Raw genomic sequence first — 21954 nt, 5'->3', positions numbered from 1 at the left:
GTCTCTCTATTATCCGGACTTCAAACTCAGAAATCCTACTCCAGTCTCCTGGGTGCTAGGAATGCAGGTATGTGCCACCACACTCAGCTCCAAGCCTGGACTCTTGGCCATGGAGGTCCCTCTACACACATCATCTCTCCTAGTGTCCTTTTATATGGCTTACATATGTCTCATGTCCTTAATGACATGCACTTGGAGTCACTCAAATACCTTCTTCACCTGCACTAACTACTGACAGGATATATACACTCTTTTTCTATAGGGTTAAACTCTAATGGAACTTCTGCCAAAATATTTACTTAACCTTCAAAATTCTTTGAGCTGGGTTTGCTCCTTTCTAGGACTTAACACATTGTAGGAGCCCTTTGCATGTAACCCATTGGAGAACCATAGCTATAGCCTTATTCAATGAAAATAATGGTTGGATGAATGAGATCAGAAGCGTATGCAAGAGGCTGGAACCATGGAAACTACAAGACTACGTTTTTTTCTGAGAGGTACTGAAGGAGGTGAGAGATGCTGGTCTGCACATATTCATGGGTTCATAGCGGAAGAGGCGAGGGACAATATTTATGAAAAGTTAGAGGTGAGGTGGTTTGTTGAGGATGGGCTGAGTAATGAAGCCAGTCACAATCAGGCAAAGGAGAGGCCAGGATTCCGGTACAAGGGCTGGAACTGGTGTGCTCTTTGTAGATTAAATGTCTAACCTGCTCCTGAAATATGTCTTGTTTATTATATTTCCCAATCATTGCAGCCATTGGATTTTTCAGGTCAGTTTAGGTCTACAACTACTTTTACCTGTAAACTTTGAAGTCATCCTATTTGCTGTGATTTAAAAAGATCCTGGGATCTAAAGACAACACTCATTGGGAGGTGAAAGATGTACTGCATGCATCCCTACATGATCCATGTTCCCCAGTAATTACATATGAAGCAATACAAAATTGAGAGAAATTTGTGTTTTATTTTTCAGAGTGAAAAATACCCACATTTCTTTCAATAAAAACTCAAATGTGCTTACTTGAGGATGTGTAACCATGACAAGCTATGAACTTCAGGTTGATAGATTCTGATAATACAGTCACCCTTTCTGACTGAAGAATCACTTAAGCCTTGCTTCCCTTATCAAAACCCCAAGAGTGACTCACCTAGAGCACAGTGTGTTCCACCAACTACAACAGATGCATGCGCACGCACGTGCACATGCACACACACACATACAGAGAGAAAGTGGGTTACCATTTTTATAAGAAATAGTCACATCTCCATGAAATGTGACCCTCAGTCCTTGCATGGTGCTAAGTGAAGTGTTCAGACTGAAGGAAGGGTTAATTTAGAAAGACTTAACTGCCTTTTCTTTAGAGGGTTATATGCTATTGAACTCATGCAAAACAAACATGTTTCCATTTGTTCTGTGTGTGTCTACGCTGCAGGCAGAACACAGGCTAGTGCATGCCCCACCCTTGAGAACATGCTACTGTAACTGTGAATGTGAGTGTACTATTTTTCTAAGGCCATCATATCCCTTTTTTTTCTGACAAGTATCACTACAGGTGGCTGCAGTGTCCATTGTGAATCTATAGTTCTCTGTGGAGGAAGAATCTGTTATAACAACAGTCCAAGAATCACTCTGGCACAAGACATCCTATCTCTAAATTCCCTGTGCTAGACATGGTCCATGAATTATCTTTCTTTTATTAATAATAAATATATTTGAAACCAGCTATGCTTCAACTGCTTTCTCAGCTAATGACTTCAGCAAATCCTTATAGACTGCAGAGTTCATGAACCGGGGATAGGAGTCTCTGTGCATTAGGGTGTAAATCTGCAGCTGAGCGTCATCGAATATGTGTTGGGATGGATCCACCATGTTTCTGTTGATGACCTCTCGTACTCGGGAGTCCAAGCTGACCTGTGGAGAGACGTAGCAGCTGTAATTTCTCTTTTGAAATCCATCTAAACTCCCAGAGTTGTTTTATCTTTCAAAAGACCCCCCAATCAAACAAGATGTTCTGAAGTTCTGAACTGTGGAGAGAGACTAACGGGTGAATGAAAGGACACTCTGGAACTTAAGTGTCTCCGGTGGCCCCTGGAGGCCTGTGAAACAGATTGCTGGCCCAGTGCCAGAGGACTCAATCATACTGAGGGGTCAGCATTGCATTCTCACAGGTTTAAGGAATGCTGACTTTTTAGAAAACCACACACTGAGCTGGGCAGTGGTGGCGCACACCTTTAATCCCAGCACTTGGGAGGCAGAGGCAGGCAGATCGCTGTGAGTTCGAGGCCAGCCTGGTCTATAAAGCGAGTCCAGGACACTCAAGGCTACACAGAGAAACCCTGTCTTGAAAAACAAAACAAAATGAAAAAACAAATAAAACAAAAAACTACACACTGCTTTGCTTCTTTTAAAAAAGTGGAAGATTCCTTTGAAGATAGAAGCTAGCGTACATAGATATATCCCTGCTAATGAAGGCAAAAACCTGCGTGCTGTGGCTCCTGCCCAGCTAGACACTGGGCGTAGGTTTCTGGTGCCAGTCCAGGTCAACAAAAGGTGTCTGTAAAGTGAAGTGCTCAAATCAGAGCCTGAGAGCCAGTGGCACCCAGCTTTCTATTACAGCAGTCACTGCTGTATCTATAGTAAGCGTTGTCTCTATGTCTTTTTATATCCTAAGAAACTGTGTATGCCATTAGTGAACTCATTGCAGAAAATGAAGTGATGGTTGTTTTCAGGCTTGCTAGTTTATAAGTATTTTATTAGAAATAAATACCTCCTTCCTCTCTGCCATGTCCTGTTTGCTGGATTTGCATCATAGCCTCCCAGGTGGCCTTTTGGAGTCGGCTCACTACCTTTCCCAACACATTCTGTGATTTGGCCAAGGTTTTTTTTTTTAAGTGCAAACTCTATCCTGACACTCAGCTCTGCCTTGTCCTGGTTGTTGACTCTCAGGATGAAGGCCAAAGTGTACAGTCCTAAGGTTATGCTTTTGAGCCCATGGCCATTTGCTTCCTGAAATCTCCAGCTCCATTTTACTATTCAGCTCAAAAGATGTCTGGACCACTTGGGATTTAAAGAAGGAAGAAGACACACACCTCTTTAGGAGAGAGAATAGAAATGTAGTCTTCATATATTATCCTTGCTTTCTCCTCAATAGTGCTTTTATTCGCTTCCCTTTTCAGTTCTTCACAGGCCATCCAGAAAAGCATGTTTTCTTCACTGAATTCTGTTCGGAGGAATTCCCGGAATGTGTTCCTTCCAGCTGGAGTGACCATTAGGTTGTCAAATGACTGGGCCCAGGCGCACACTTCTTCCAGGGTGGGAGTGGGGCTGGGCGGTGGCCAAAAGAAAAGGAATGAGAGGAAGATGTGACTGGTGGTGAACTCAGTTTTTGTTCCATAGCTTTTCATCTCTGATACAAAACGCATGAATGTTGGGCCCTTTTAGGAAGGGAGAGCACTATTCTCATTGGCAAAACACACAAAACGCAAAATGGATGTCTGTAAATGGCTCTGTGGGACTAAAGGCATGTGCTACCACACCCAGAGCATTGTAACTTTTTGACTAACCTTATGGCCATACTTTCTTTACATCTGGGCACATCTGACAGTGCTTGGGCGTGGTGGCGCACGCCTTTAATCCCAGCACTCAGGAGGCAGAGGCAGGTGGATCGCTGTGAGTTAGAGGCCAGCCTAGTCTACAAAATTAGTCTAGGACAGCCAAAGCTACACAGAGAAACCATGTCTAAAAGGAAGAAGAAGAAGAAGAAGAAGAAGAAGAAGAAGAAGAAGAAGAAGAAGAAGAAAAATCCTGCAACCATCTGACACCAAGCTTTCCAATTTTCCCTGACAGAACTAAGTTATATGTCACACTGACCCAGCAATGTCCACTGACTACTTTTTAAGATTCATTTAACACTTGAGAAAGAGAAAAGAACACCCTGATATAAGTCCAAGTTATGAGGGGCAGCAACAAAATAATCAGCTGGGAATGGATCCTCGACCTGAAGAGCCAGAGTATTCACGAAGGGAAGGCGCTCATCCTGAGAGAATGGCTGGACTTGACTTTGGGCTACCATGTTTGCGTTTAGTTTAACTGCACTGAGATCAAGAAAAGCCTAATTTACAGTGATCATTAATATCTACTTTCTCTTGTATTTTCACAGTTGCATATTTGTATGTTTCCCTGAAGAGTATATTCTGTGGCTTTCCACAATGTTTATAAAATAGCCAACCCATTGTCTTCTGCGACTCATTTTTCCCACTTCATTAAGTCTCTTGGGATTTACCCATAATGCTCTGCAAGTAGGACTTGAATCTCACTTTCTGGTTTTGTACAGATTTTGGCATCACAGATAATAGCAGCCTCTTAGGTATCATATAGATAAGGAAGTATTGTGGAAGTGGTCTATGAAACCATCTGGATACAATGTTGATTCTGGATACAATGTTCCTGGTTGGATTGTGTCATCCAAAGGCAGTCCAAATAAATGGCCAGACTCAAAGTGTTACAGGTGTTAGCATACAGGCCATTCTGCTGGCTGCCCCAGGGACCTAGCAACATCTTATATTATTACCTGCTACCATTACCAGATGTGCCAGGTATATAGGGCCTATAAAAGGACCACCTTCCTACACACACACACACACACACACACACACACACACACACACACACACACACCTCCCCCACCTGTCTCTCTCACTGTGTCCTGGCCACCTCCTTTCTCTCTATTCTCATGGCTCCCTCCCCTCCCTTCCCCCTCAATAAACCTCCTTTATACCAGATCTGTTGTGTGACATAATTCCTCAGGGGGGTACAGTTTGGCATCGGCTTGCCATAGTGCCACCCCACTGCTGCAGCATCCTCATTATAGATCATAACATTGGTGTCAAAGACTGAGGGTGGGGCACTGCTCTCCTGGTGTCTGGACAAACTGGGACCCCTTCTCCTGCTACCTCCACCGTCAACAGATCTGCTTTCTGGCTCACCAATAGCTCAGTGCCCTTTCTACCTCTGACACTCAGGTAAATTTCACTTGTCTCCATCCTACCATCCTCATTGCTGCAAACCTGCAGTTTTCATTCTTTCTGTCTTTTCTTTTTTTGTTTTGTTGAGACAGGGTTTCTTTGTGTTGCCTTGGCTGTCCTGGACTTGCTTTGTAGACCAGGCTGACCTCGAACTCACATCAATTTGCCTTCCTCTGCCTCCCTAAGTGCTGGGACTAAAGGCGTGCACCATCATGCCTGGCTTCCCTGCAGTTTCTTTTAGTCCCTACTGGGCGTCTTAGCCCCTGCACTGCTTCCTGCTCCTCCATCATCTCTACTCTGGAGCTTCCTGCAAGTCTCACAGCTCCTCTAGGCCCTCGGGGCTTTTGTGATTCTGTTCCTCAGTCCTTTCTTGTGGATGAAATCCTACTATAAGAGCTCAGTTTTCTTCCTTACCTTCTGGCTTAACCAGGCTAAGCCTTTGATCTGTATAAGTGTGATAATGGCTTGGGTCTTTGTTTGGTCCTCCTGAGTGTGGGGATGCCCAGGACTACAGGCTGCAGTGATAACTTCCTTCCTGTCTCTCATCCATAGAGATGGTGTCTTCATGTTTTCTCACTTCCCTTTGGGATACATCTCCAGCCTCTACACCTGAAATGCTACCCAAAGGGCTCTAAATCTCTTTGCCTTTCCAATCAAATTTTTGATATTATTCAGGAACACTAAAAGCAAGCAGGGGAATGGAAAGCAGCTCTTGACTCTCTATTTCTCTTTTTTTCCAAGCCCTGCCTCTTTCTCTTAGATCTCCCACCCCATGCTGCTTAACCATCTTGTCTGTAAATTGCAACAGTTCAGGACAGGGTAGGACCAGGGACTGCAATACAGCCAAGTGCTCCCGCCAGTGGCTGCTCCGAACCAAGCCGCTGATCTAACCACTTCTGAGGTATGTGCACGTCATTTGTCTGTGAATTTGATTCCAAACTCTAGCTTAAGTCTGATTTCCCCAAATGGCTCTAGCTCCCAGCCCGCCCACCATGCCTTGCCCTCTCATTTCTCCTGGCTTCCTAATGCCAGCCTGAACTAAGTCAATTGCACTTTTCCTTCATGGACCGAGATTTTATTTTTAAAAAAACATGGCGTCAGTCAAAGGCCAGAAATTAGAGCACCTGATTTCCAATTTTTCACTGGCACAGACAAGTGATCCCCAAATAGTTTATACATAAACTTACTTTGCTTTGCTTTAGGCTCCCAAATTCTCTTATCCCTAAGGCTCTCCTTCCCTATTCTTTAAAAAAAAAAAATCTTTTATCTCGGATATCTTTTTTTTTTAATCTCTGATTTCTTTGTACTCTATTCTCTAAAGAAAAGATAACATCTTCAGATTATATATCTTAAGATACTCACTGGGTATGGTTTAAATCTATATAATCTACAAATTAGGACAAAAGGGCAATGGCTCCATGGTGAACCACTGTGAGCATCTGCACCAAAAAGCAGATATTTTATCATTTTGTGTTTTATTAACTGAGTGTGACGTGGAACAAAGCCAGGCCAAACTACACTGGATACAAGTGCTCTGTTACAAGTGCCTCACTTCCCTACTCAGTATTCACAACCACCATGGGTTGGCTTAGCTACAACAAACTATGTAGAGGTGACCTTCATCTATATTGTATTAAGGTGTCTCTGTAGATTCGGTTGTTCATGGCTGAAATGGCAGTGAGCTAAATGCTAACAGATTCTGATATTGTCATTGCTATTGGGGAATCTCCTGTTTCAATGCTGTGAAAAATTACTCCCCAATTATCTCCGCTTTGTTAATAAAGAAGCTGAGGAGCCTATGACTGGGTAGAGGTAGAGTGGACAATAAGTGGGACTGAGACTTCTGTTCCCAGTCAAAGGTGGGGGAGAGGGGAGGGATGGGAGAGAGAGGGAGGGAGGGAGAGAGAGAGAGAGAGAGAGAGAGAGAGAGAGAGAGAGAGAGAGAGAGAGAGAGAGAAGAAGAAGAAGAAGAAGGAGGAGGAGGAGAAGGAGGAGGAGCCATAAAGGTGTTGCCATGAGGACAAGGATGGAGCTTGAGGCACCTAAGGCAAGACTAGAAGACAGGAAAAAGGCACATGGCTGGGAAGTAGGCCAGGCTAGCATGCTTGAGTTAGAGTAGATTAGAAGCTGATCAGTTATGGTGCTTAAAGCTCATTAATAAATGTAACAGGTCTCTGTCTCACTATCTGGGAGCTAGAGCAGACATAGAAGAAAAACCTTAATTGCAACAAACTGTTATCATCCCTGCTTTACGCGCACGCGCACGCGCACACACACACAGACACACACACACAGACACACACACACACACACACACACACACACACACACACACACACACACAAATAGAGGCAGAATGTGGCCATTATTGGGCCAAGGCTGAAAGTTGAGATACACCTTTCTGCTCTCTATCCTAATGCTTGGGAGCTGTGGCCCGGAATTCAGTGTCCTGGGGGGTCTATGAGACACCTGCTACTTCTGACAAACTCATATACTGTGAGAAGTGGGCCAGACGGTGTTGCTATATCTCCCAGACTTTGAAAACCAGGGCAAATATACACAAGGTAAAGATGAAAGGAAATTTACCTAACCCTGATAAACTATTATTCTATCTGCAAAAATAAATAAAATAAAACTATTTAACAATGCTATCAGGGTATTTGCCTAATGTCTGCAGTAGAAAAGGCATAATATTAAGAATAGATATGAAGCGGGAGGAGAGAGGCAGCATTTACTAGCACTGGCTGTTCTTGCGGAGGACTAGGGATTGATTCCAACCATCCACGTGGTGGCTCACAACCTTTTGCAACTCCAGTCCTAGAGGATCCAACACCCTTTCTGGTATCCATAGGCACCAGGCATGTACCTGGTGTATATACATACACGCAAGTGAAACACTCATATACATAAAATAAATATTTTAAAAAGAGCAAAATAAAGAATAGAGGTCAGAATAGTTACAGGAAGGTAAGCCAATAGGAAATTTGATAAGAGAAAAGAGTCGGGGGAAGAAATAGAAAAAGAAAAGCAATACAAAGTTGCTGTGGGTGATGCACACCAAAATCCAGTGCTCAAGAGGGGCAGGAGGAGGGCTGTAAGGTTCCAAGCTCATCCTACATCAAATACCCCAAAATTAAACATTAAAAATAGAAACCAAAAAATCAAAAGTAAAAACATTACATTATATATTTTTTTCTTCAAAGCACTTAGATTTTAAGTAGCAGATTGGTTGTGGTTGACACTGAATCCGCTCTTCTGCAGGGAGGAGAGGCTCACAAAACCCAGGAAGTAAACGAAATGTGGCATCTGGGGATCTCACAAGGCACTTCCTCGAGATTGCGCATGCAGTCATGATCCAAAGGCAGGGGACTCTTAGACCCCCAATGCCTATGAGATGTGCAGAGAGCCCCAGGGGCGCCACATTCGTGAGCTGTCACAGTGATGAGTGGGTCTGAGGGGATGAATCTGCCTTGGGGTCACTCACGTATGTAACCCTTTGCCTATGCTCATGCCAGTAACCCCAATACACCCACCAGCTCATTAAGGTGGACTTGAGTGGACCCGTTTCTTTGATCTGCTGTCAGTGCCCTGTCCGGGGTGAGAAGACGTCAGCTATAGGAAAAGTCACACAACACCACCTCAGCCGTGTAGAATTAATTTGGAATTCTAATGGAATCTTAACTTCACTAAAATGGAACTCACTAAATTTCCTGAAGACCAAATAAGATGTATCATTATGGTTTTTGCTCATAAAAATATATTATACATAAACAGAATTACATCGTTATGGGTTGTCAAGAGGGATCAACTTCTATTTGTGATTCACCTTTGGAACTGAAGAGTGGGCTGACTCTTTTCCTTGTTATTAAATGAATTAAAAGGAATTCTGCAGGGGAAACTCAAAGTCACATTGAGACCTGATGTTACTAAATGGTAGTTATGGGGAAATGCCTGTGTTCTGTTGAAACTTATAACACAAAAAGCAAAGGGGAGATGCTGGCATCGCTGTCAGTACTGTGAGCTAATAAAATGCAAGAGTTCACCTTTCTTCACAGGCTGGAATGTCTGTTCTGAGTTCGTGGGACGCTCTTTGGGGTCTCTGTTCTTCTTGGTTTCTGACAGTGAGGCTGTAAGAAACAAGAGGATTATGTGTTGACTGAAGTGCCTGAGGAACATATTCCCTAAGTGAATATTATCAAAGACATTTTTAGATCCTCAAGTAGAGTTACTTTTGTTAAAAAAAAAAAAAGTGACCCTGATTATTATTTTTAAGAGAACCAAGAGTGTGCTGGAGAGATGGCTGAATGGGTAAAACACTTTTTTGCAGAGATCCCAGGTTCAGGTCCCAAGACTCACATGGAGGCTCAAGTTCCAAGGAACTGAATGTCTTCTTCTGATCTTTGTGGCCACGTGTCACACATGTGCTACACTAACATGTCTGCAGGCAGAACAAGTACATAGAAATAAAAATATATAACTCTTAAAAACACCACAACACCAAGAATAGACTTGATACCCTATGAGCATATACAAGGGGAGGAGGTCCCCCTCAGTCACAGTCATAGGGGAGGGGAGTAAGGGGAAAATGGGAGGGAGGGAAGAATGGGAGGATACAAGGGATGGGATAACCATTGAGATGTAATATGAATAAATTAATAAAATAAAAAAATTTAAAAATCAACACAACACAAAGCAGGAAAACAAGGCAGCCTTTAAAGCCAGCATTCAGAAGGCAGAGGCACGTCTATATGTTGTGAGTTCTAGGCCAGTCAGGGCTACTCTGTCTCAAAAATCAAAACAAAGAGAAAGAAAATAAGACTGGGGGGTGGTGGGGGGTACTGGTGAAATGGCTCAGAGGGTGAAAGATCCCACTGCTAAACTGCTGTATCGTCACAGCCACGAAGCAGACGATCCACTCCCACCACCCAAGGAACTCCCAATCTATCTTCCTGGACGGCTGGACCAGTCCACACTCCTTCTGCAATGTCTGAGGAGTCTCAAGTCTTGGATCCTTTCTCAACAGTTGTTGAGAAGTTAGCTCGGTGGGTATGAAAGGTTACTGTGATTTTGATTTGCATTTTACTAATGGCTGATGGTGTCAAGCCTCTTTCCACATATTATGAGCTGTCACACATTTGCTCTGGCCTGTGTTTTTCTGATCCCTGACATTTAAATACCAGTTTATCTTTTGCTTTTGAGAAAGATTTTATTTTTATGTACATGGGTGTTTTGCCTGCATTTATGTCTGTGTACCATACGCCAGTGTGAATGGCGTCTGCAGAGGTCAGAAGAGGGCACTGGATGGATCCCTTGGAACTGATGTTTCAGGTGCTTGAGAACAGCTGTGTGGATGCTGGGAACTGAGCCCATGCTCCCTGCAAGAGCAGCCAGTGCTCTTAACTCTGGTAGCTTTATACATTTTAGACGCAAGCTCAAATGATAGTTATTTTCATGGACTTTATATCCTTCGGATCTACTCATCAGCTCTAATAATGGTTGTTTTGGACTTTTGAGGTATTTTTGCATCATCTAAAAATAGGGGGGATTTTCTCTCTAAGTTGTAGGCTCTAACTAAATGCTTCCTCTTGGCAGATCCCTACAACACAATGTCAGACAGTGGTAGAGACTGTGATGTTCTTGGCTTATTCTTGGCATTAGCAGGAAAGTTCCAACATCCTAACTGCTTAAAATAATGTTTTGTTTTGGTACTAAAGACCAAACCTACCAATTCATGCCTGCTGAGCATGTGTTTGACCACTGAACAGTCCCATCAACCTCTGAAAGTGGATTTTTATCATTCATGATAGAAGCTTTTTTGTTTTGCTATGGCATCATTAGTGTTCCGTTTTCCTATGCTTTTCCTTAACATGTTATTTTATGAAAGTCTTTCAACCTCCTTTTAGCAATCAGGTTTTAAAATTTTTATTGTGCGCGCGCACGTGTGTGTGTGTGTGTGTGTGTGTGTGTGTGTGTGTATGAGAGAGAGAGAGAGAGAGAGAGAGAGAGAGAGAGAGAGAGAGAGACAGAGACAGAGACAGACAGACAGACAGACACACACACACACACACACACACACACACACACACACACACACACAGAGAGACAGACAGACAGAGAGACAGAGAGACAGAGAGACAGAGAGACAGAGAGACAGAGACAGAGACAGAGAGAAGAGAGTGAGAGGTCTATTTTCTTGTAAAGGCAAAAATCATTAAAAATGCAGGAATCCTTTTGACTTATTTCTTTTATGATGCTATGCCGAAAACATTTCAATAAATAATGGTTTTTAAAAATGAAACAAAACAGAAAAACCTTTGAGAGGCACTGCGGTGGCCCCCTGTCTGGAAGAGTATTTATCCTGCCTGACTTCCTGGCTTCTTTGTAAGCAGAGCACATGACTGCACAGTGGGTGTGAAGAAAGCAAAGAAAAAAGGAGTTATGAATTTAACACAAGGGTGTAAAGAGAATTGGAAGCTATATTGTGACCTGAATAATATAAAATTTACTTGAGCTTTGACATTTTTCCATCTTATTTTGCTAAAGCTGAAATAGTTTAAAGGGAACGATGTACGCCAGAGAAAAAACACAGACAGTGTTCTTCTGATTCACTTTGTTTACCAGGGTCGGCTGTGGCTGGTCCTCCAGAAAAGGATGATGAACACAGCCAAAGCAGTGCTTGCTGTACTTTAGCAATGTTCTGTAAGACTGGGGTTGGGGGGCTTCCCTTTTTAGTGAGAAAGGAAGGGAACACCCTCCAGCATTACAGAAAAAGCTTATCGCTTTTATTAGCATATACTAGCTATATATAATAACATTTTCACATGTGTATAATGAATTTTTATCGTATTTACCTCCTTATTCTCCCTTCTCCCCTTCTTGCTCCCCTGAACCACTTCCTCTTTCCAATCAGTTCTACTTTTACACCCCCTTCTGTTTCTTTCTGGTGGGCCAGTGAGTTAGACTTCCTTGCCTGAGCATGGGTGACATGTTATGTCCAGGAGCAATGCATCGATGGCCGAAAAGTTCACATTTTGCAGAATAAAAATCTGAGTGTTTCCATTTATATTCGAAGGCCACAGACTGAAATTCTAAGAGAAATGCCATTAGGGCTTAAGAAAATATTGCTAGTTTTCTTTCTAGAAAACTTACTCTGCTATGTATGCTGACACAGACACATCTTAAAAGAGTGCTGAGGGGGAAAAAAAAAAGATCAGGAAATTGAATTGTTTTCCACTGATGTAAAAACAAGGCATATTTTGGTATAATTACGACTCTATTGATTCTGGAAAAAAATTCTTCTCAGCACACATAGACTTTGTTCTGTGTTCTCCCTGTGTATCTGACATCTAAGTAACCGCCAAGCTGATTTTGCCCATCATTTTCATCCACACTTGTGGCACCGTGCAACATGTGCACTTTAGATGTTTCATAAGCATTACTTTACAGTATCCATTGCCTTGTAATCGCTTTCCCTCCTGTAGCACAGGAGCTTAAGTGGCAACAGCATGAAGACACCAAGAGGCATGGATCCATCTATTTCCTGTTTGTGACCTAGGGAACTGCTTTCCATTGTCTCACAGAGACTGATGCCACATCTCACAGACACTTCTGAATGCGCTTCACTGTCTCTTAGGTGGCTTTCTAGGAACACATTTAAAAGGGAGTATATTCAACTTGCTCTTTTGTTTTTGTTTTGGCTTGTTTTTTTGTTTTTGTTTTTGTTTTTCTTTGGGTTTTTCTGTTTTGTTCTGTTTTTTTTTTTTTTGAGACAGGATTTCTCTATCCTGAACTCATTTTGTAGACCAGGCTGGCCTCAAACTTACAGAGATCCATCTGTCTCTGCCTCCCGAGTACTGGGATGAAATGTTTGGGCCACCATGCCAGGCTATCATCTTGCATTTATTTTAGTGTTATTGGCAGGATCACATATAGATTATCTTTTCTGTGCCATTTCATTTGCTTGTTTTTCATTTGGTCATTATGCTATGTCCTGGCACCCTGGATATTAATTGTTTATTAAGGACACTGTAATTATCTTGTCTATGTTTTACCTTCTCATTTTTAAAATTTTTACTGCTTATTTGTATATGTGTGCATGTATGTGTGTGTAGTACCCGTGCGTTTGTGTGTGTGTGTGCATGTATGTGTGTGTGGGTTCCATGCATGTGTGTGAGAGCATTTATGTGTATGTAGTACCCATGCGTGTGTGTGTGTGGGGGGGGGAATGTGGATGCCAGAGGACAAAATCAACTGGATTTTCTCAGGAGCAACCTATTTTGTTTTTTGGGGTTTTCTCTGTTGTTTTTGTTTTGTTTTTTGTTTTTGTTTTTGTTTTTGAGAAAAAGTCTCTCATTAGCTGGAGCTAGGCTGGCTGGCCAGTAAGTCCCAAGGATCTGCTTGCCTCAGTCTCTGAGACGCTGGGACAAAGGTCTAGCATGATAGCTATCATGCCAAAGTTAGGATTTTTTTCTTTCCTTCTTTTTGAAAGAAATCTTTTTTATAAAGCATATTTCAATTGTTAAAATTTTGTATGTATTGGTGTTTTGCCTGCATGTATGTCTGTGTGAGGGTGATGGATCCCCTGGAACTGGAGTTACAGAGAGTTGTGAGCTGCCATGTGGGTGCTGGGACTTGAACCTGGGTCCATTGAAAGAGTAGCCATGCTCTTAACCACTGAGCCATCTCTCCAGCCCCAGGGGGCTTTTCTCTTTACAACAGTTGTATGTATGTATGTATGTATGTATGTATGTATGTATGTATGTATGTATATATGTATGTATATGTACGTACATATGTATGTATTGTTTTTCAAGACACAGTTTCTCTGTGTAGCCTTGGCTGTCCTGGACTTGCTATGTAGACCAGGCTGTCCTGGAATTCACAGAGAACCGCCTGTCTCTGCCTCCCTGGGTGCTGGGATTACAAATGTGGGCCACTGTGCCTGGCAGTTGTTGTTAGTTTTAGAAGTGGAGAGATGGCTCAGAGGTTAAGAGCATGACTGCTCTTCCAGAGGTTCTGAGTTCAATTCCCAGCAACCATATGGTGGCTCACAACCATGTATAATGTCATCAGACTCCCTCTTCTGGTCTGCCGGTGTACGTGCAGGCAGAGCACTGTACACATAGTAATAAATAAATAAATCTTTAAAAGTAACCCATTCCAGTTGTAGGAGCCAGAGGAGAAAAGGACAGCACTAGAAAACCCATAGAATGCACTAACCTGGGCCCATAGAGGGTCACAGAGACTGAACGGACAATCAGGGAGGCTCCATGGATATGTGCTAGGCTCTCTGCATATGTGTTCTTCCTGTGGGAGTCCTAACAGTGGGAGCAGGGGCTGTCTCTGGCTCTTTTGCCTGCTCCTGTTACTCTTTTCTTCCAACTGGGTCACCTCATCTAGCCTTAATCCGAGGAGAAGTGACTAGTTATATTGAAACTTGATAGGCCATGTTTGTGTCACATCCCTGAAAGGCCTGCCCTTTTCTGAAGGTAAGTGGAGGGGGTAGGAGAGGGACTGGGAAGAGAGAAGGGAGGGAAAACTGTGGCTGGAATTATATATATACATATATATATATATATATATATATATATATATGTATATATATATATATGAGAGAGAAAGAGAGAGAGAACTCTTTCCAATATCAGTGTCATAAAAATGGTGTATTACATTTTCTTCTTGGCTTTTAAGCCACCTGAAATTTAGCTTGGATCTCATGTTATTTTTTTTCAAGATGAGGACTTTATATGTTGCCCAAGACTAACCTCAATCTCCTGTACTCAGGAGCTCAGTCAGACTTCGTGCCTCAACCTCCCAAGTAGCTGCCTGGCCTTGCCTTTCATTTTAAGGTTGATTTGTATATGATGCATACATAATGTATACATAAATATTCTTTTCTATATTTGGTTGCCAATGGGTAAAGGCTCTCATAGCTGGGAACCTCAATTTGATCCCTGGAACCCGCATAAAGGTGGAAGGAAGGAACCAACTCCAAAGTCGTCCTCTGACTGCACACGTGGGCTGCGGCACACAAGGCCACATACACAATACCGATCATGATAGACTTGACATCTCCAAGCGATGCCGAGTTTAGCTGGCACTAAGCATAACCTTATGTGCCAATAGCATAGACACTTTACATCCTGGCCTCTGAGCCTCTCACTCATACTCATCCTTCTGGACTAGATATTTTTGAAGTTTTCTGTCTCTATTTTAGGCACGTACTTTGACATTTATCTCATTAAAAAACAAAATTAACCACATGAAAGCAAAAGATGGTAACATTTCAGGCTTCATAACTCTAGTTTCAAAGACACATCTTCAGTTCCAACTCCCCCTCAAAGCCAGTAAGTAAAAGGAAGGGCACTGTTAGGGATCTATGCAGCCTTTCTACCCAAACATGTGCTCATAGCTTTTTTTTTTTTTACATGTTCTCTGGGTGTTCATCGATGCTAGCCTCAGCTGAAGTATCTATAGCTTTCTCAACAATTAGTTGTAGACATTTGATATGTGTATATGTGTGTGTGTGTGTGTGTGTGTGTGTGTGTGTGTGTGTGTGTGTGTGTATTATGTGCCTTTCATAGGGACATAGTGACATGGTACATGCCTGTAATCCTAGCATGTGGGGAACAGAGACAGAGGGATCAGGAGTTCAAGATTCTCCTTGATCCCTAACAAAGGTTCTGAGGTCAGCCTGGGCTACAAACAAGCCAAACCAATGCCCTCCCTTAATGTATGTATCGTAAAGAGGCTGTACTCAAAGACTTTCTCCCAAGTAGCCCCTTAGTGAAAGGCCCCCAACCTTACCAAGAACAGCTGCAGCAGCAGCACCAGCAGAAGCAGCAAGCATTGGAGCCTCGGCTACCCACGCCCTGCTGGCTTGGGATGGAGCCCTGGGTTTCACTTCCGCTGCACATCTGCCGCATCCGCATCTCAGTCTGCTCGGATCCCACAGGCTGTGAAAGAAAAAGACCCAGTTGGACTAGGATGTAGTGCTCTTGGGACTTAAACCCTGGTGGTCACCTGTTTGGCTCACAGAGAAAACATCACATGATAATATCCAGGCCATTTCTGTAAACTGGTGAGATGTGCTTATACTTGCATGATAGCTTATTTAGCAAAGGTAATGGAACATGGTATAAAGTTTTGGGAGTAAACTAGAGAACAGGCTTGCCCTTCGGTAGTTTACTAAGGGAGGTATACAGGGGTCGCTGGTAAGTTACAAGCACAGAAGCATTTCCAGGCTTCTGGTTCTTCCTGGACTGAACCACAGCAGAGCAGTTACAAGGAAAAGTACAACCAATCACTCTGCCCGGGACTCTGAGCACAGATATGGATGAGAACACTCTCTGCCAGAAAGATGAGCCACACTAACCTGGCCCCCTGAAGAATGCTCAGAGGGGTTGGGGGTGCAGGGCTCCAGTCTACGGCTAGATCCATGCACACTGTTAACATCTTCACTAGCTCTGTGGCATTTTACAAGAACCCTAACTCCCTGAGAACTACATAGCACCAAGAACACTGCTTACTGTGTAGCAATTACTTAGTATTTCCCAGGAAGCCAGGCCTAGAGTCAGCCTGGGGCCTCCCCAGTCCTTGGAGAGACAGTGCTCTTTCCCACGTCCATGGGTTCAAAGCCATCTAACAGATCTATGACCTTCAGCCTGGTTTTGGTTGTTCTTGAAGATTCGAAGACTGAATGACAGGTGGGCATATGAGTAGCACAGGAAAGGAGAACTTGCTATATCCAACTTTGCTTTTGATAACTGTCTTTCATTTTATCTTTCATTTCTTGATGGAGCTAATTGAAAGCTAAAACAACACACACACACACACACACACACACACACACACACACACACACACCTTAAATAGGACTTTAGAATTAAGTCCTTGTTTGTTTCCATTGACTGTGATGTAACACTGTGTGCAATTGGATTAATTTACCCATTCATTCATTCATTCATTCATTCATTTGTTTACTCACTCACTCCATTAATTAATTAATTCAGAAGTGAGGTCTTGCTTTGTTGCTCTGGCTGGCTCTGAACTTATGTGCTCCTCCTGCCTAAGACTTTTTATTTTTTATGAAGAATGGCATTCTTTTAATTAGCCTAACATGTAGGTTTTGGGATAGCAAAGGGAAACTAGCAAATGGCTTCCTGGCCGTTTATGCTCACAGTACCCACACTGCTGGTCCATAACACCTTAGTCTGGACTGAACAGGCCAAAGGTTCACAAACCTGTGTAGCCTTCTTGGTCAGAAGGGGGAGGCAGAGATATTTACCAAATTATCTACCATGTTCTATGGGCCCCACTGGGAGATGGTTTCAAGACAGAAAGATTCTCAGCTGTCCCCAGGGTAGAAACACCAGGCATCAGGTTCTCAGCTCATCCATGGCATTGCAACAGAAAGGCAGGCCAACAGGGGTTTATCTCTTTCCAGGATGGTCAGGTGTAAAGATGAGCCAGCACGGCTCCCCGAGACCCCAGACAGCTGTTATGTTCTAAAAGACTTCGATACAACTTTTGGAGACAGTGAGGAGGATCCACCTGTCTCTGGGATGCCTGGCAGGTATCCGGCACTGCCTAACGCAGGGGAGAGCACTGTTAAAATAAAAATCAATGTTGATATGTCCTTATTATAAGGATCCTTTCCATATTTATTTTCCTGTAAATCATCTACCAAAAATGTTGGTGGGTGGGACAATCTGACTTTCCAACAGATGTAAACTCTTCCCTCGGCCTTGGGTACCTCGGCAAAGGGTTGTCAGTGAGGCAGCCTGACGAATCACCCCTAGACTAGCCCTAGCAATCTTAAATCTTTTAAAAAATCTGCTTTTTCAAGATTTTACTGATAGTCAATAGAGTGCACATGTTTAGAGCACATAATTAGATAAATTTGACATGTGTAATACAATTGTGAAGTTAATGTCACAATCAAGATGCTAAACATGTCCTGAGCCTCTTGCCTCCTTCTCTCAGGACTGGCCTGATCCTAGCAGGGACTCCTCTGGAAGGTGAGTCACTTGGTGTAGGCCAGTTGGTAGTTTTTGGTTTTGTTTTTGTTTTTTTGAGACAGGGTTTCTCTGTGTAGCCTTGGCTGTCCTGAAATGACTTTGTAGACCAGGCTGGCCTTGAACTTAGAGATCTGCCTGCCTCTGCCTCCCTGAGAGTCGGCTTGCTTTCTTATACATGCAAGAACCACTTGCCCACGGGAGGCATCGCCCCCAGTGGGCGGGGCCTTCCCATATTAGTCATCAATCAAAAAACAAAACAAAACAAAACAAAATCCTCAAAGACTTGCTTACAGGCCAACCTTATGGAAACACTTTCTTCCTGGATATGTCTAGCTGTATATCAAGTTGATAAAGTAAGAAAAACAAACAAAAAACCAAAACCAAAACAAAAGAAAAAAACCAGATGCTGAGGCTCTGAGCTTACTATACTGGTTATAGTGGTACCACAATGCTGTAGCTTCTTCTTAAGTTTTCAGTAATGCCTGGTGACTACACTCACTTATACCTCTATGAGGTTAGCTTTACCATCATCATCATCATCATCATCATCATTATTATTGTTGTTGTTATTTTATTTTATTATTATTATTTTATTCTTTGGCTTTTCTAGACAGGGTCTTTCTATATAGCCTTGGATGTCCTGAAACTCTGTAGACCAGACTGGTCTCAAACTCACAGGGATCTGCTTACCTCTGCATCGCAAGTGCTGTCATCAAAGGAGTACACCACTAGCCCTGGCCTGGCCTGAGGTTGGCTTTCTAATTTATAAATTCTCCCAAGTGTTTTTCTCACTGTTTTGTGTCTCCGTTCTCTCTATGGAGTTTGATCTAGCATCATGACCTACTTAATTCTCCTCTGTGTTATTAACACTTCTTGTATAGCTTCCCAGAATTTGTACATGTGGTCTGGCAATTCTGACATCTTAAGCCATTCAAAGCTTCTGTAAATAAGTGTACACAAATGCATGCTATTTTTGTAAAAAGCTTGCTAAGAACTTATCCAAAATTCTCAATTAATGGGCATGAGTTTGCTCAACTTCTAAGTGCTAAAATGGTTAGTGCTCATTTGTACCATCCTCAGTTGAGCTATGGTGAAATATGGGAGCCACGTCAGAAGCTGGAAGAGGTGAAAGAATGTGCGTGTAATAAAGAAGTCAATGGCAGGGCTGGGGAAGGCCCCGCTGCAGTGTCTGATGAGCAGTGACACGGGGCGCTTGATCTGATGTTTATCTGGGAAGCAAGAGCAACCACAAAAGGCGACAAATATAGACAGTTGTCTAACCAACACATGGAGACTATTAAATGATTTTCATTTACTTACATTTAAAAATGCCCTTAATAAAGTTGAACATTTTTGAATTCTGTTAAATGTAAGCATATGATTTAAGAAGAAAATTTAAACATTTTCTTTAGATAGTAAAACAAAGTACACAAAAGCGTTTCTTAAAGTTGAGTCACAACTACTTGAACAGGAAAAATTCTATTTTAGAACTTTTAATAAGTACTGCTCTTTTATTATGTGAGTGAAATTGACTTGGTGACATCTTATGAAGAGCTTTGAAATCTACCTGTCTCTCTACCCACCTATTTCTATCTACCTGTCTCTATTCACCTATTTCTACCTCTCTCAACACACCTTTCTACCCACTTATTGTCTATCATAACATAATTATTTATTCTTTGAAGATTTGGTACAATGTGTTTGTAAAATTACTGGAATCTTTTAGAACTAGCTTCTTGACTAGGCATTCAATTTCTTCTACTTCTTAATTTTTAAAAATTTATGTGTGTGTTTGTGTGTGTGTGTGTGCATGTATGTTTGCCACATGTGTGCAGGTATCAGCAGAGGTCAGAAGTGGGAAATGGATCATGCAGTTGTGAGCCTCCTGAGGTGGGTGCTGGGAATTGAACTCAGAAAATCTGGAAGATCAGTGAACACTCTTCACCTCTGAGTCAGCTCTCCAGCCCATGATTTCATCTTTGGTACCTGTTCTTTTAAGAGTTTATGCAACTTTTTCAGTCAGTTTGACATTTTTGCTTTTCGGAAACTATTTTATCTTGTTTTCAAATGTATTGGAACTCATGACTATTGGTAATTGGCAGAACAAGGTGTCTTACATTAGTATGCAATAATTTAAAAGACAAACCTAATGTAGTAGAATCTTCCTATAAAATATAATGTATGATGGTGACCTAAGCAAAATTGCCAAATTATGGGGGAGACAGAGTGCCAACTGAATTATTTCTTGACATTAAATGTAGCTTCCAGTACTGGGAATGGATTATGTTAAATTGATATAGTTAGACAAAAGGGGTTCTAAAGGAAACAACTCCCAAACAACTTCAGGGTATTGTCAGGGCTATAGGTTGCTTTCCACACACTGATGGTAAGGCTCTACTGCTGATGAGAACACCTATGGAACTCACTGAACACAGAAGTCCAGCTGGTACTGGTATATGCTCTTCAGGCTAACAAAGAAGAAAGGTAAACGTCAACCTAACTACAAATACTTCAGTCTACAAGAATGGCCTGCCTCCAAGATATTTTGGTGCAATGGGTGGCATAAAGCTTGTGGAAATAATCAACCAATATCTGATTCCATGAGACGGAACCCATACCCAACCCTGCTCGGGTGACCAAGAACCTGAAACTGTATAGGCCAGAGACTTAGGGTAAAACCAAATAATACTGTTTACTAAAGAATGCAGAAATAAATTGACTTCTAATGTCATTCTGCTTTACACTCTGATATATACAGTGCCTGGGATCAACCCTTTAGAGTGGTTTGTTTTCCCAGTGAGACTCCTTAAGGCTTGGTCCCAGGCCCAGCAGAAGATGGCTGATACACCACATACTTAACAGCAATTTTGGAGGTTCTGTGCCTTATAATGTTACATCAGAGTGATTTATTTCTTACTTTTTTTCTACCTTGCAGGTCCTTGATGTATATGTTATAGCCTATGGTTTGGGATTTTTATAGGAATCCTCAGTGTACAAACCTGTATGTCTCTGCATCTCTAAGCATGTCTTGGTCTTTGGTCTTTTTCTTTGGCTTTTTCTTTCTTGTTTGGTTGTGTGGTCATATGCCATTTTATTTATCTTATTTTATTTTGTTATTATTTCTTAGGTGCCTGTTTGTTTTCTAACAAGACACAGAAAAGGTATGGATTTGAATGGGAGGGGAGGTTGGTGAAAACGGGGAAGAGTAGAGGCAGGGAAAGCTGTAACCAGAAAAAAAAAAGAAAGAGAAAAAGAAAAATATAAGTTATTTTTCTCTTTTTTGATTTCTCTATTAGCCCTGGCTGTCTTAAAACTTATTTTGTAGATCAGGCTGGTCTCTAAGTCAGATCAGTCTGCTTCTGCCTCTTAAGTGCTGAAATTAAAGGCATGTGCCACAATGCCTAGATGAAAAAAATCTACTTTCAATAAAAGAAAAACAAAAGACAACTACGTAGTGCTGTATGGAAGAGGTGCTTTTCTTTTAAAATCATAGATCTTTATTAGTATAGGCTGGCCTTGAACACTTGATCCTCCTGTCTCAGATTTCTGAATGCTTGAATCATACATATATGACACAATGCTCAACTGAGAGCTGCATTTTTATCTCAATAATTTTGATAAAGAATAAATATTTTAAATCAGTTAATAATGAATATTAAGTTTAAAAGTATATATTAAATTTTACGTATTTATAAGATATTGACAGCATGCTGTTGGGTGTACATGTTGTTTTGGGCACTACTATATGATGTGACTGTCTTAGTTACTGTTCTATTGCTGTGAAGAGACATCACCACCAAGGCAATTCTTATAAAGAAGAGCATCTCATTGGGGTTGGCTTACAGTTTGAGGGGAGCATGGCGGCATACAGCCAGATGTGGAGCTGGAGAAGTAGCTCAGAGTTCTACCC

At 42.0% G+C, this 21954-nt stretch overlaps 1 protein-coding gene across 3 annotated transcripts in view; it reads right to left on the bottom strand.

The window, feature by feature from the left end:
• Positions 1-944: 944 nt before the first annotated feature.
• The window catches only part of RGS20 (regulator of G protein signaling 20), a 74096-nt gene continuing 53086 nt past the window's right edge, over positions 945-21954 (bottom strand). For all 3 annotated transcript variants that reach the window (XM_084787225.1, XM_084787226.1, XM_084787227.1), the window contains exons 2-5: positions 15832-15980; positions 9069-9152; positions 3091-3325; positions 945-1912 (exon numbers count right to left, since the gene is read on the bottom strand). In XM_084787225.1, the coding sequence (XP_084643351.1) occupies positions 1724-1912; positions 3091-3325; positions 9069-9152; positions 15832-15980 (657 nt within the window). In that variant the 3' untranslated portion in view covers positions 945-1723. The remainder of the gene's footprint in view (positions 1913-3090; positions 3326-9068; positions 9153-15831; positions 15981-21954) is intronic.

This window comes from Acomys minous (assembly GCF_964271855.1).
Source record: "Acomys minous genome assembly, chromosome: 1".
In the NCBI taxonomy this organism is placed as follows: Eukaryota; Metazoa; Chordata; class Mammalia; order Rodentia; family Muridae; genus Acomys; species Acomys minous.
This window is presented reverse-complemented; position numbering and strand designations above follow the sequence as displayed.